This window comes from Calonectris borealis, chromosome 31 (assembly GCF_964195595.1).
Source record: "Calonectris borealis chromosome 31, bCalBor7.hap1.2, whole genome shotgun sequence".
In the NCBI taxonomy this organism is placed as follows: Eukaryota; Metazoa; Chordata; class Aves; order Procellariiformes; family Procellariidae; genus Calonectris; species Calonectris borealis.
In genome coordinates, this window is record NC_134342.1 from 715891 (window position 1) to 729917 (window position 14027).

A 14027-nucleotide genomic window follows, 5' to 3' on the forward strand; every position below is an offset into this window, starting at 1 on the left:
GACTCCCCATCACTGGAACGTCCCAATAACAAGACCCCCCCCAGCACCGGGACCCCCGGCAGCCTTGTGCCCCAGGACCCCCCAATACCGGGACCCCCAGAACCTCATGGCCTGGGACCCCCCAATACCGGGACCCCCAGGAGCCTCATGTCCTGGGACCCCCCAGTAATGGGACCCCCCCAATACCGAGGCCCCCGAGAGCCTTGTGCCCCAGGACCCCCCCACACCGGGACCCCCCCCCAGCACTGGGACCCCCAGGAGCCTCATGTCCCAGGACCCCCCCAATACCGGGACCCCCAAGGATACCGGGTGGGCCCCACCGGTGGCGCAGGCGCGTTTCCCGTTTAAGAGCGGGACAGGAGAGGGCGGGTCAGTTCGGGGGGGAGTGGCCATCGCGCCCCCACCACGTGACGGCGGAGGCGGAAGCAGCGGTTACGTGTGCGGAGATGCCGGAGCCGGAGCTGCGCGTGAACGCGGCCTTCGCGGAGCGATACGGACGGTACCGGCGGCGCGAGGAGCTGCAGCGGCGTGAGTGGGAAGGGGCGGGGCCTGGGCGGGGCCGGGGGCGGGGCCGGGGCGTAACAGGGACCGGGACATAACGGGGACCGGGGGGCGTGTGGAACTCGGTAGGAACCGGGGTGTAACAGGGACCGGGACATAATGGGGCCCGGGGGGAAACCGGGGCCCGGTGCGGGCAGTACCGGGAGGTAACAGGGACCGGGCTGGGGGGGGACCGTGGGGCGGGGGGACACCGGGGAGGGGGTAACCGAGGGGGGTCCCCCCGCGGTGCCGGTGCCTGAGGGGGTCCCCGCAGTGCAGGACCGTTACGGGGACACCGGGGACGGGGACAGCTCCAGCTCCGACTCCAGCGGGGACGAGGTGGTGAGTTGGGGGGGGCTGGGGTCCCCCCCCGTGACCCTCTGGGGGTCCCCCGAGACCCCCGGGACCCCCCCCGTGACCCCGGGTCCCCCCCCAGGCCGTCGACCCCCGCCTGGAGCGGGATTTCTACCGTACCCTGGCGCTGCTGAAGACCCGGGACCCCCGAATTTACCAGCAGGACGCCACCTTCTACAGCCAGCAGGGTACGGGCGGCCCCCAAACCTCTGGGGGGGGCCCCCAAACCCCCTGGGGGGTCCTCAGATTCAGGGAGGTACCCCCAACCCCCTTGGGGGGGTCCCTAACCCCTTGAGGGGATCCTCAGATTCAGGGGGGTCGCCTAACCGTCTGGGGGGTCCCCAACCTCTTAGGGGGGTCCTCAAACCCCTGGGGAGGTCCTCAGATTTAGGGGGGTCCCCAATCCCTTGGGGGGGTCCTCAGATTCAGGGGGGGTCCCCCAAAACCCTGGGAAGGGCCCCAAGCCCTTAGGGGGGTCCCCAACTCCTTGAGGAGTCCCCAGATTTAGGGAGATCCCCAAACCCCCTTGGGAGGGTCCCCAAACCCTTGGGGGTGTCCCCAGATTCAGGGGGATCCCCAAACCCCCTTGGGGGGTCCCCAGATTCAGGGGAGGTGTCCAGATTCAGGGGGGTCCGCAACTCCCCTGGGGGGGTCCCCAAGTCTTCAGAGGGATCCCCACCCTCTTGAGGGGATCCTCAGATTCAGGGAGGTCTCCCAACCCCCTGGGGGTCCCCCAACCCCTTGAGAGGGTCCCCAAATTCAGGGGGGTCCCCCCCAACCCCATCCCCTCTGTCCCCAGACTCCTCATCGGGGAGCGATGCCGAGGAGGAGGAGGAGGAGGAGGAGGAGGAGGAGGAAGGGCGCCCGGCGAAGCCGATGTACCTGAAGGACTACGAGAGGAAGGTGGTGCTGGAGAAGGAGGGGTGAGGAGGGGCTGCGGCGGGGGGGGCTTTTATTGGGGGGATCTTTGTTTTTTGGGGGGGGGGGGTGGTTCTGGGTTGAGCCCCCCCCAGGGGGGACTCTGACCCCTCCTGCCTTCCCCACAGCAAATACGTGGATGAGGAAGATGAGGAGGACGAGGAAGCAGCAGCCGAGCGGAGGAAGGTGGGTTTGGGGGGGGGGGGAAGCTGTGTGTGACCCCCCCAAATCACTCTGCCCCCCCAGCACTGACCCCCCACCCATTTCTCCCCGCAGAGAGCCGCCTCCCGCAGCTACGCAGAGGAGCAGCAGGAGCTGAAGGAGAGGTGGGGGGGCTGCGAGATTTGGGGGGGCTGCCACGCTTTGCGGGGGGCTGTGACACTTTGGGGGGGTCCCCGACATTGGGGGGTGACCGTGTGCTCCCCCCACTGCAGTTTCCGAGCCTTCGTAGCTGACAGCGAGGAGGAAGAGGAGGAGGAGGAGGGGGGCTCTGCCCTGCTGCGGCCGCGCAACCGGACGGTGGAGGAGAAGGTGAGGCTGGAGGGGGGGTTTGGGGGGGTCATGAGGGGTTTTGGGGGGTCACGGAGGGTTTTGGGGTGACGCTGACACTGTGTCCCCCCCCAGGAGCGGGAGGAGGAGGATTACATCCGCTGGCTGAAGGGGCAGGGGGGGGCCCCCCCGGAGCCGCTGCAGGACCTGGTGAGGGGGCTGAGGCCGGGCACAGCTCGTGGCAGCGACAGCCCTGGGATGCCGAGGGCTGCGTCCCCCCCGTCCCCGCGTCCCCCCTGTCCCCAAGCCCCCCCAGCCCTGCGTCCCCCATGTCCCCGTGTCCCCCCTGTGTCCCTGAGCCCCCCCATTCCCATGTCCCCAAACCCCCCGTCCCCCGGTCCTTGAGACCCCCTGTTCCCACATCCCCCTGTCCCCGTGCCCCCAAGCCCCTCAGCCCCCCCGTGTCCCCTCAGCCCCCCCGTGTCCCCTCAGCCCCCCCGTGTCCCCAAGCCCCCCCCGTGTCCCCGCGCCCCCCCCGTGTCCCCAAGCCCCCCCGTCCCGCAGGTGCCCCTCCAGCAGTACTGGACCGACCCGGCGCTGGACCCCGGCGAGCGCTTCCTGCGGGATTACATCCTGAACCAGGGCTACCGCGAGGAGGAGGAGGAAGAGGAAGATGCCGAAGGGTGAGCAGGACCCCTCCCCGGCCCCCCAAAAACCCACCGCACCCCCCCTCACTCCCCTCCGTGTCCCCGTGTCCCCCCCAGGGCGTCCCCCCCCCGGCTGGCCGACTCCTCGGACGAGGGCGAGCTCTTCCTGGCCAAGCAGGAGGATTTCGAACGTCGCTACAATTTCCGCTTCGAGGAGCCCGACGCCGAGCAGGTGGGGGGGCAAAATTTGGGGGGGGTGCGCGTCACGATTTGGGGGTACGGTTTGGAGACGAGGGGGTGCAGACCCTAACCCCCCCCCCCAGGTGAAGACGTACCCCCGGAGCATCCCCACCTCGGTGCGGCGCCGGGACGAGCGGCGGAAGGAGAAGCGGGAGCAGATTCGGGAGAGGAAGAGGAAGGTGAGGGGTGAAGGAGATTGGGGGGGGGGGGGCACCGCCGTGTCCGTCCCTCCCCCGCCACCGCGTCCGTCCGTCCGTCCGTAGGAGAAGGCGCGGAAGCGGGAGGAGCTGAAGCAGCTGAAGAACCTGAAGCGGGAGGAGCTGGCGGCCCGGCTGGCCCGGCTGCGGGAGGCCACCGGCAACGCCGCCGTCGGCTTCACCGAAACCCTCCTGGAGGAGGACTTTGACCCGGCCCGGCACGACCGGCTGATGGCGGTGGGTCCCCCCCGTGTCCCCCCCCGTCCCCGCCCTGTCCCCGTCCCCGCTGACCCCCCTCTGCCCCCCCAGGAGTGTTTCGGTGACGATTATTACGGCCGGGGGGAGGAGGAGAAGCCGCAGTTCGAGGAGGAGGAGGGGCTGGAGGGTGAGTGAGGGGTTGGGGGGGGGGCTCTGTCACCCCCCTGTCCCCACCGCGATGTCACTGTGTGTCCCCCCCCCCAACAGACGACTGGAACTGGGACGCCTGGACGGGCCGGGAGGAGGGGGGGGGCGAGCGCGAGCCCCACTGCGAGGACCCCGATTTCGTGGTGAGTGTGTCCCCCCCCGGGCTGAGACCGGCAGGAACTCGGCACAGGGATGGGCGGCGCAGGCAGGGCGCAGGCAGCCCCCCCCACCCCCTCGCCCCCCCACCCCGCAGATGGACGCCGACTACGACCCGGCGGCCCCCCCCCCGAAACGGCGGCAGCCCCCGGCGCCGGGGAAGAAGCGGCGCAAGACGCGGTTCAGGGAGGCGGTGGAGCGGGAAAAGCCGGCGTTCGACCCCGGTGAGCGCCAGGGGGGAGCCCCTGGGACCCCCCCTCAAAGTCCTGGGACCCCCCCAAGTCCCTGGGACCCCCCCCAAATCCCTGGGACCCCCCCCGCAGCCACCAGCACCTTCGAGCAGTACCTGGAGGAGTTTTACCGCCTGGACTACGAGGACCTGGTGGGGGACCTGCCCTGTCGCTTCAAGTACCGCAACGTCCTCCCCTGCGACTTCGGCCTCACCACCGACGAGGTAGAGGCCGCCCGGACCCCCCCGGGGTGCCTGGACCCCCCCCGGGGTGCCTGGACCCCCCAAATCTGCCCCATGTGCCTCCCCCCCCACCCCAGATCCTGGCAGCGGACGACAAGGAGCTGAACCGCTGGTGCTCCCTGCGCAAGACCTGCATGTACAGGTGAGGGGGGGGATAAAACGGGGTGGGGGAGGTCCTGTGTGCCCCCCCCCATTTTTGGGGGGCTCACCGCCCCCCCTCGCCCGCAGGTCGGAGCAGGAGGAGCGGCAGGATCAGGCCAACTACAGCCGGCGGGCGCAGAACGCCTGGAAGAAGCAGCAGATCTTCAAATCCCTCGTTGCCGCGTATGTGGGGGGGTTTGGGGGGGCACCAGGGGGGTTTGGGGGGGCTGCACAGCCCCCCCTCACCCCCATCACCCCCCCCCAGGCCGGAGGAGCCCCAGCCGGCGCCAGCGACCAAGCCCAAGGTGGGGAAGAAACGCCGGGATAAGCGGAAGCAGCCGGAGGAGCCGGGAGCTTTGGGGCCCCCCCCAGCCGCAGCCCCCCCCCGGCGGCGGGGGTCCGCAGCCCTGGGCGCGGCCGTGCGCCTGGGGGGCCGGGATTTCACCGGGAAGCGGTTGGAAGCCTTCGGCCTCAACCCTCGGCGGCTCCGGTACCGGCAGCTCCTCCGGCAGCGGCGCAAAAAATCAGGGAGGGGTGGGGGGCTGCAAAGCCCCCCCCCGGGTCTGATCCGGCGCTGAGGGGGGGTCGCGGTGACCGAAAAACACCGAAACCCCCTGCAAGAGCCGCGCTCCGCTTCAAGTTCAGCTTTAATTTGGGGGGGGGGATGGACGGACGGACGAGGGGGGGTCCTGAGCGGAGCAATAAATAACGCCCCCCCCCCACCGCGAGCAGCGTGTGACGGCCAAAAAAACCACCGCCATGGGGGGGAAAACGCGGCCCCCGCCGCGCCAGGGGGGGTGGGGGGGTCCCCGCACCGGGGGGAGCGCTGAGGGGGGGGCTTGGCTCGGTGCCCCCCGCCACCGGGACTCGGCAAACGCCGGCCCTGAGCTCCGGTCCCGGCGCGGCGCAGTAGTGAACCAAAACAGCCCTAACCCTGAGCGGGGGGTGCCCGCGGCCCCCCCAAACCGCGGCGCCACCACCCCGGGGGTCTGATCCAGTGTTTTGGGGGGGTCCCGGGGTGGGGGGGTGGGGTCAGAGGAAGACGAACTCGTCGGCGTTGGGTTTTTTGGGGCGCTTGCCGGCGCGGGGAGGTGGCGGCGGCGGCGGCGGGGGGGGCCGGGAGCCGAGCGGCTCCAAGCCGTGGTCCCGCGCCCGACCCTCCGCCAGCGTGAAGATGGGGTACCGCTGCGGCGCCGAGGGGGGGGCCAGCACCTGGAGGGGGGGTTACAGGGTCAGGAAGGGGGTGGGGGGACACCCCAAACCCCCCCCCCGGCAGCGCCGGGGACTCACGCGGGCGAGGTCGGAGCAGAGCTCCTCCAGCTCCGTCCCGCCGCCGGCGTAGAAGCCGATGGTGCAGCTGGGATCCATCTTCCCGAAGGCCATTTTCCGCGGGGAACCGCAGTGGAAAGACTTGGGGGGGGGATAGAAAAGATGGGGGGGGTTTACACCCTGCTGGGACCCCCCCACCCTCTTTTATCGGGGTGTCCCCCCCCCCAGCACCCACCTGCAGGGGGAAGTTCTCCCGGGAGGTGTCCACGAAGGGCTGGCAGTAGTGGGGGTCCAGGTAGAGCAAGAAGTCGTCTGGGGGGGGGTTAAAATAAGTTGGGGTGTCCCCCCCCTCGTCCCCGGTGTCCCCCCCTCGTCCCCGGTGTCCCCCCCCGCCTCGCGGCACCGGCACCGGCACCTTGAAAGCCGACGAAGTAGAGGGAGTGCCGGGGTTTGCCGCCGATGATGCCGACGCAGGATTTCAGCTTCAGCAGCTCCTGGGGGGGGGGGCACACACCAAGGGGGGTCGGGAGCCGCTCGGCAGCGCCGGGATCCGCTCCCCGGCACAACCGGGAGGGAGAACCGGCACCGGTACAGCGGCAGAGCCCCGCCCCCGCCACGCCGTGGGTCCCCACCTTGACGCAATCCACGTAGACGGGGTTGAGGTTTTCCCCCCCCAACCGCACCGGCACCAGGACGACGACGGCGCGGCGCTGCCCGGTCTCCGGCGCGGTTCGTTCGGCGTCGCCCCGCACCAGCCCGGCGACGTCCCCCTTGTAAACTACCAAAAAAAAACCATGGTGGGGGGGTTCTGCTCATACCGGCACCCCCATTCCCCCCCAAAAGCGGGGAGGGGGCAGCCCCCCGCGCCGCCCCGGCGCGTACCGGTGCAGTCCTGAGAGACGTAAACCGAGAGGCCGCTGGTCTCCGGGCAGGTTTCCACCGCCCTCCTGCCGCGGGAGGGGGGGGAAAAAGCGAGTCCTGGGGGGTCTCAACCCCCCCAAAATGAGTGGAGGGAGCCCCCCCCGACACCCCCTCCCCGCTCACCGAAGGATGTGGGCGACGATGGAGGGACCGTACCAATCCCCGGCTTTTTTCCCGGCGTTCCGGCCCAGTTCCACCAAACGATGGATGCCGAAAGGCGCCCGGGGGTGATCGGCGAACCAGGCTACGATGGCGCGGTGCCGCTGCTCCGCTTCCCGGGGGGCTCGTATCCGTCCTGGGGGGTCCCGTATCCGTCCCGGGGGGTCCCGTACCCGTCCCGGGGGGTCCCGGGGATATCCTGGGGGGTCTCGTGTCCATCCTGGCGGGTCCCGGGGACATCCCGGGGGGTCCCTCGCCTGCCCCGGGGGGTCCCGCGGCCGCCGGGACGCGGCCGCCGGTTCCAGCAGCGCCTCAGACCACGTCCAGTCTAGACAGGGAGGGGATGGGGGTGTCGGGGGCTGTTGGGGACCCCCCCCCAGGGGTTTTTTTTTTTTGGGGGGTGTCATCCCCCGCCCCCCCCACCTCCTTACCCCTGCCCAGGAGGTGCAGGATGAGCCCCTGGGCCAGCAGCATCTGGGCGCTGCGCAGCATGCAGCCCCAGCCGCAGTCGGTGGTCCAGGGGGTCCCCTCCAACGCCGGGAATTCCCGCCGGTACGTCAGCCACAGCCGGGAGGCAAAATCCCGCTGGAAACGCTCCAGCTCCTCTGGGAGGCAGGGAGGGGGGTAGGAGACCCCCCTCCCCCCAGCTCCCCCCTTCCTCAGCCCCCCCTCCCTCCCCCCCGAGCCCCCCCTGCCCAGGGCGGGGGTCCCCCGGGGGTCCCGCACTCACCCTCGGCTGCCGGGCAGTAAACGCGCCCCAGGAGGTGGAGGGGGGAGAGTTTGCTGAAGTGGGGCTTCGCTCGCACCGCCCAGCCTGGGGGGGGGAAAGGGGGGGTCAGGGGGGACCCCGGCACCCCCGGGACCCCAGCACCCCACCCCCAGGACCCTGCCCCAGGGTCCCCCAGCACCCCTGCTGCTCCCCTGGGACCCCAGCACCCTGTCCGCCTGCCCCCGGGACCCCTGGAACCCCCAGCACCCCGTCCCCCTGCCCCCAGGACCCCCGGCACCCCCACCCTGGGATCCCCAGGACCCCCGGGACCCCGTCCTCCCGCTCCCGGGACCCCCAGAACCCGTGCTGCTCCCCTGGGACCCCCAGCTACCCGTTCTCCCGCCCCCGGCACCCCCGGGACCCCCAGCACCCCGGCACCGCCGGGACCCCGTCCCCCCACCCCTGGGACCCCCAGGACCCCGTCCTCCCGCTCCTGGCACCCCCGGGACCCCTGCTGCTCCCCTGGGACCCCCAGCACCCCGTCCCCGGGACCCCCGGCCCCCCCATTCCCCACCCCATGCCGGTCCTGCCGACCGGGACCCCCCGCCCCGGTCCCGGTCCCGGTCCCGGTCCCGGCCCCCCCGCACCGTATCGGACGCTGTTCCAGGCCGAGAGGAAGCGGCCCCGCACCCGCGCCCCCTCCTCAGCCCCGGGGGGGGGCCCGGGGCCGCCGCCCCCCCCCCTCCGCCGCGGCCCGGCCGGGCCCGCGCTCATGGCGGCGGCGGCGGCGCGGGGCGGGGCGGGGCCCCGGCGGGGGCGGGGCCGTTCCCAGGCGGTACCGGCACCGCCACCCGCCGCCGCCGCCGCCATCTTTGTTGTGGGCGCGCCGGAAGCGGCGACGCGGTCGGGCGGAAGTGGCGTCTGAAGGGGGAGGGCGGAGCGAAGGCGGGAGGGAGGGGTTGCCATGGTGACGGGGCACGTGTGTCACCGCGGCCTGCGGGGGCGGGGCACGGGGGCACGGGGGCCGTGGGGTGACACGGGGGGGACAGGGACCCCCCAGGGGTCATGGGGGGCCCGTGGGGTCACACTGGGGGACACAAGGACTCCCCCGGGGTCACGGGGGGACACAGGGACCCCATGGGTGACATTGGGGGGTCACAGGGACCCCGTGGGGTTGGGGGGGCACACAGGAACCCCACAGGGTGACACTGGGGGAGCAGAGGGACGTTTTGGGGTCACGTTGGGGGGGCACAGGGACCCCCTGGGGCCATGAGGGGACTTGGGAACCGCGGCGAGGCCCCGACACCCCCATGGAGGGGACCCCAGGGGTGGGGGACCCCGGGGACCCCCCCCCCCGAGCCCCCCCGAGCGGCGCCGCTCACCCCTGCGCAGAGCGGGGCGGCGGCCAAGGGGCCGGGGGGTCCCGGGGGGCCGGCGTGGGGCAAGCGGCCGGGGCGGGGATGGGGGGCAAAGGGCTCCCCCCCCCCGAGAGCCCCATAGCTTGGGGTGCCAGCCCCAGGGATCGCTGTGGGCAGGCACCGTGGGACCCCCAAACCCCGGCGCCCCCCACCCCGTGGCAGCCGTGGTGCGGGGCTGGGTGCCGGGATGGGTGCGCCGGGGCCGCGGGCGCCTTTGGCAGCGCCGAGCCCAGCACCTGCCCCGGCCCGCGGGGGTTCCCAGCACCCACAGTGGGGGGGAGCCCTGCCCGGCCCCCCACCCCGCGGCACCCGCTCCATGGGACCCAGGTGACCGGGCCCCACAGCCCCCCCACCCCGTGGGACCCCACAGCCCCCCACCCACTGGCACCCAGGCGTCCCGGGTGGGACCCCACAGCCCCCCACCCACTGGGACCCAGGCGTCCCGACCCCCATCCCGTGGGACCCCACAGCCCCCCACCCACTGGGACCCAGGCGTCCCAGCCCCCCACTCCGTGGGACCCCACAGCCCCCCACCCACTGGCACCCAGGCGTCCCGGGTGGGACTCCACAGCCCCTCACCCACTCGCACCCAGGCGTCCCAGCCCCCCACCCCGTGGGACCCCACAGCCCCCCACCCACTGGCACCCAGGCGTCCCGGCCCCCCACCCCGTGGGAGAGTGGGGTTCCCCACGGGGGGTGCAGGTCGGGGCCTGCCCGGCCAGACAGACAGACAGACACCGGTGGCGGCGGGAGGCCCGACCGGTTCCACCGTGGGGCTGCCCCACGTGGCGTGGCGGTGGGTGCTGGAGGGGGGGAAAATGTGGGGGGGGCCACATCCGGGGGGCCCAGGCACATGGGGGGGGGCAGGCACATCTGGGGGGGGCAGGCACATCTGGGGGGCTTGGGCACATCTGGGGGGGCCAGGCACATCTGGGGGGGCAGGCACATGTGGGAGGGGGCAGGCACATGTGGGGGGCTTGGGCACATCTGGGAGGGGTCTTGAGCACATCTGGGAGGGGCTTGGGCACATCTGGGGGGGCAGGCACATCTGGGGGGGCTTGGGCACATCTGGGGGGCCCCTGGCACATATGGGGGGGGCAGGCATATGAGGGGGCTTGGGCACATCTGCGGGGGGTTATGCACATCTGGGGGGGCTGGTTCACATCTGGAGGGGGCTGGTTCACATCTGGGGGGGCTCCGGCATGGCTCGGGCAGGGGATGTGGGGGGGCTCCGGGGGGTTTTGGGGGGCTCAGACCCCGGGTGGGGCAGGGGAGCCCCGGGGGGGGGTGTTTGGTGGTCGTAGGGGCCAGTGCAACCCGGGGGGATCCCGCAGTGAGTGGGGGGGTCCCCGGGGGGGGGGCGGAGCGGTCCCGCCCCCCCGGCCCCGCCCGGCCCCGCCCGGCCCCGCCGCGCCCCACCGGAGCCAGCGCGGAGCGGCGGAGCGGAGCCGGGTCCCGCGGTGAGTCCGGGGGGGGCGGGCAGGGACCCCCCCCACCCCCTCCCACGCGGGGAACGGAGCCGGGGGGGGCGGATAGCGAGGTGGGGGCACAGGGGAAACTGAGGCACAGAGGGGCGGCGGGGGGGGGGCGGTGCTGTGAGGCTGGGGGGGCCATTCCCATCCCCCCCCCTCCACCCCACGGAAAGGACCCCCCCAGCCCCCCCAGGCCTATGGGGGGGGCGGCACCGGGAGCCCCACGGCTGCCCCACGGCGGGGAATGGAGCTGCATCCCGTCCCCACGGCAGCACGGACCCCCCTCCATCCAGCCCCCCAGCCCCCCAGCCCCCCATTATCCTGCCCCACAGCCCCCTGACCCCCCCATCCTGCCCCACAGCCCCCCAGCCCCCCATTATCCTGCCCCACGGGTGCCCTGACCCCCCCTCCTGCCCCCCAGACCCCCCCCTCCCGCCCCACAGCCCCCCTGACCCCCCCATCCTGTCCCACGGGTGCCCTGACCCCCTCCTCGTGCCCCACAGCCCCCCCGACCCCCCCCATCGCACCCCACAGCCCCCTGCCCCCCATCATCCCAGCCCCACGGCTGCTGGGTGCCCCCATCCGCCCCCCCCACTGTGGGGTGCAGGGTGGGACCCGCCAGCGCCGTGGGGCCCGGCCGCACCCACCCCACCCCAAATATTTGGGCAAGTCCCCCCACGGCGGGACCCCGCGGCGGCCCCCGACGCGCCGCCGCTCGCCCGGGCCCGCCTGGGTGGGTGGGTGGGTGGGAAGGGCGCGACGGCGGCGGGTGCCCGCGGGCAGCCGGAGTGGGGGGGGGGCCGTGGGGGGACCCACCCGTGGGGCAGCACCCACGTGAGCGCGCACGGCCCCTTTGGGGGTGCAGACCCGCGAGCGCGCGCAACGGGCACAGATCCGCGGGGCGCGCTGGCAAGCACACGCGTGTGCATGGGCTCTTCGCGGCGCTCGTTTGCGAGCGCACGCGTGTGCACGGGGCCCGCGGGGCGCGCGCCTGCAGGCGTGCACGTGCAGGCGGCCCCCTTGGGGCGCACGCTCGCAAGCACACGCGTGTGCGCGGGCCCCTTGCGGCGCACGCTTGCGAGCGTGCACAAGCACGCAGACCCTCGGGGTGCGTGTCTGCAAGCACACGCGTGTGAGGCAGTTTGGGGTGCGCGCTTGCAGGCGTGCACGTGGGCCCTTTAGGTGCACGCCTGCAAGCGTGCACACGTGCACAGACCGTTTTGGTTGCACGCTTGCAAGCGTGCACACGCGCGCAGAGCCTTTGGGGTGCACACCTGCAAGTGTGCACGTGCATGCAACCCCTTTGGGGTGCACGCTTGCAAGCATGCACGCTTGCACACGCATACTGCTCTTTTGGGGTGCACGCCTGCAAGCGTGCACATGCACAGACCTTTTGGGGTGCACGCCTGCAAGTGTGCACATGCACGCAACCCTTTTGGGGTGCACGCCTGCAAGCGTGCACATGCACAGACCTTTTGGGGTGCACACCTGCAAATATGCACACGTGCACACGCATACGGCTCTTTTGGGGTGCATGCCTGCAAGCGTGCACATGCACAGACCTTTTGGGGTGCCCGCCTGCAAACATGCACACGTGCACACGCATATGCCTCTTTTGGGGTGCACGCCTGCAAGCACACCCACCCTCCCCCCCTTTTCCCCCCCCAGCTCCCCACCATGTAGCCCCCCGCCCCCCACCATGGCGCCGGGGCCCTTCCCCGAGGACGCGGTTCTCGCCCTCCATTACAACTACACCGGGAAGCTGCACGCCGGGCGTTACCGGGGGGGCCTTCGCCCCGAGACCCTCCTCTTCCTCCTGGTCTGCGGTTTCATCGTGGTGGAGAACCTGGTGGTGCTGGTGACCATCTGGAGGACCAAGAAGCTCCACTCCCCCATGTTCTACCTGCTGGGCAACCTCACCCTCTCCGACCTGTTGGCCGGCGTCGCCTACACCGCCAACATCGTCCTCTCCGGCGCCAACACCTTACGGTTGACGCCGGCGTTGTGGTTCCTGAGGGAAGGCGGAGTCTTCCTCACCTTGGCCGCTTCGGTCTTGAGCTTGTTGGCCATCGCGGTTGAGCGTCATCTCACCATGGCGCGGGTGCGGGTGACGCGGGGGGACAAGAGGGGTCGGATGTGGTCGTTGGTGGCGGCGAGTTGGGGGGTTTCGGTGGCGTTGGCGGCGTTGCCGGGGTTGGGGTGGAACTGCCTGGGGGACCTGCCGGCTTGTTCCACCGTCCTCCCCCTCTACTCCAAACGTTACGTCTTCTTCTGCGTCGCCGTCTTCCTCGCCATCCTCCTCACCATCGTCGTCCTCTACGCTCGCCTTTACCGCGCCGTCCGCCGGTCGGCCAACCTCCGCCCTTCGCCCAAATCGCCGGCGCTGTTAAAAACGGTGACGGTGGTGGTGGGAACCTTCATCGCCTGTTGGTCCCCCCTCTTCCTCCTCTTGCTCTTGGACGCCTGGTGCTGCCCGCGGGCGTGCGCGGTGCTCTACCACGCCGACTACTTCTTGGGGTTGGCCATGGCCAACTCTCTACTCAACCCCCTCATCTACACCGGCACCAGCCGGGAGATGTGCCGGGCCGTGCTGCGGTTGTTGCGGGGGGGTTGTTGCCGGCGGGGGGAGGGGGAGGGAGGGGGTGGGGGTACTTTGGGGGTACCTAGTTTGGGGGGAGGGGGAAGCGGGAGCCCATCCGGGAGGTCGTCGGGGAGGAGGAGGGAGGGGGAAAGCAGCGGGGTGGGGGGGGAGACCAGTGGGGGGAGGGGGGAGGGAGGGGGGAGGAAGGGGGGGGTGGCAGAGGGGTGAGGGGGGGTGGGCGGGGTCCTGGCGTCGGCTCTGGGCCTGCGGCCCCATCCCCATCCCTCTCCTGGTCCCTGTGGCCATCGTTGTCCCCATCCCTGGTCCTGTCCCCATCCCTGGTCCTGTCCCCATCCCTGTCCCCATCCTGTCCCTGTCCCCATCCCTGGTCCTGTCCCCACCCCTGTCCCCACCCCAGCCCCATCCCTGTCCCTGTGCTGGTCCCTGCCCTCGTCCCCATCCCCGTCTCTGTCCCTGCGCTCGTCCTTGTCCCTGTCCCTGTGTCCATCCCTGGTCCCTGTCCCCATCCCTGTCCTCATCCCTGTCCTCATCCCGTCCCTGTCCCCTGTGCTTGTCCCTGTCCCCATCCCTGTGCTTGTCCCTGTCCTTTGTCCCCATCCCCTTCTCTGTCCCTGTCCCTGTCCCGTCCCCAATCCCATCCCTGGCCCCGTGCCCTTGTCCTGTCCCCATCCCTGTCCCCATCCCTGTCCCCATCCCGTCCCTGTCCTGTCCCCATCCCTGTCCCCATCCCTGTCCCCATCCCTGTCCCCATCCCGTCCCTGTCCTGTCCCCATCCCTGTCCCCATCCCGTCCCTGTCCTGTCCCCATCCCAGCCCTTTCCCTGGCCCCGTCCCCATGCGAGCCCGTGTCACTCAAGGACACTGTCCCCCCCCCCCCCCCCACGCTGGCAGGTACCGGGGGGGCTGGGGGTCCCCGTGT

At 72.0% G+C, this 14027-nt stretch overlaps 3 protein-coding genes across 7 annotated transcripts; 2 read left to right on the forward strand and 1 right to left on the reverse strand.

The window, feature by feature from the left end:
- The first annotated feature begins 406 nt into the window (after nucleotides 1-406).
- On the forward strand, nucleotides 407-5287 carry KRI1 (KRI1 homolog). 3 transcript variants are annotated; one of them, XM_075134283.1, is made up of 19 exons: nucleotides 407-528; nucleotides 815-882; nucleotides 977-1082; nucleotides 1694-1817; nucleotides 1941-1998; nucleotides 2089-2138; nucleotides 2247-2343; nucleotides 2437-2511; nucleotides 2866-2984; nucleotides 3066-3180; nucleotides 3272-3367; nucleotides 3452-3622; nucleotides 3695-3770; nucleotides 3851-3933; nucleotides 4044-4170; nucleotides 4270-4400; nucleotides 4496-4560; nucleotides 4647-4742; nucleotides 4825-5287. In XM_075134283.1, exons 1-19 carry the CDS (start codon nucleotides 447-449, stop codon nucleotides 5135-5137), a joined length of 2052 nt encoding a protein of 683 aa, XP_074990384.1. In that variant the 5' UTR covers nucleotides 407-446; the 3' UTR covers nucleotides 5138-5287. The 3 variants fall into 3 exon arrangements, with proteins under 3 accessions (XP_074990384.1, XP_074990385.1, XP_074990386.1); XM_075134284.1 differs by lacking the exon at nucleotides 2437-2511; XM_075134285.1 differs by lacking the exon at nucleotides 815-882 and having other exon boundaries at nucleotides 437-528.
- Nucleotides 5189-8406, reverse strand: ATG4D (autophagy related 4D cysteine peptidase). Of its 3 annotated transcripts, XM_075134291.1 has the most exons (10): nucleotides 8265-8406; nucleotides 7639-7722; nucleotides 7340-7513; nucleotides 6873-7236; nucleotides 6711-6775; nucleotides 6461-6606; nucleotides 6244-6322; nucleotides 6064-6140; nucleotides 5850-5969; nucleotides 5189-5771 (listed from the first exon to the last, which is right to left on the reverse strand). In XM_075134291.1, exons 1-10 carry the CDS (start codon nucleotides 8389-8391, stop codon nucleotides 5592-5594), a joined length of 1416 nt encoding a protein of 471 aa, XP_074990392.1. In that variant the 5' UTR covers nucleotides 8392-8406; the 3' UTR covers nucleotides 5189-5591. The 3 variants fall into 3 exon arrangements, with proteins under 3 accessions (XP_074990392.1, XP_074990391.1, XP_074990390.1); XM_075134290.1 differs by lacking the exon at nucleotides 6711-6775 and having other exon boundaries at nucleotides 6906-7236; XM_075134289.1 differs by lacking the exon at nucleotides 6711-6775.
- A 3995-nt stretch (nucleotides 8407-12401) lies between these two features.
- Nucleotides 12402-13112, forward strand: S1PR5 (sphingosine-1-phosphate receptor 5; the record flags this gene model as incomplete). Its single annotated transcript, XM_075134082.1, has 1 exon — nucleotides 12402-13112. A coding segment is annotated over exon 1 (711 nt), but the record flags the coding sequence as incomplete, so codon positions are not given.
- Nucleotides 13113-14027: the final 915 nt, after the last annotated feature.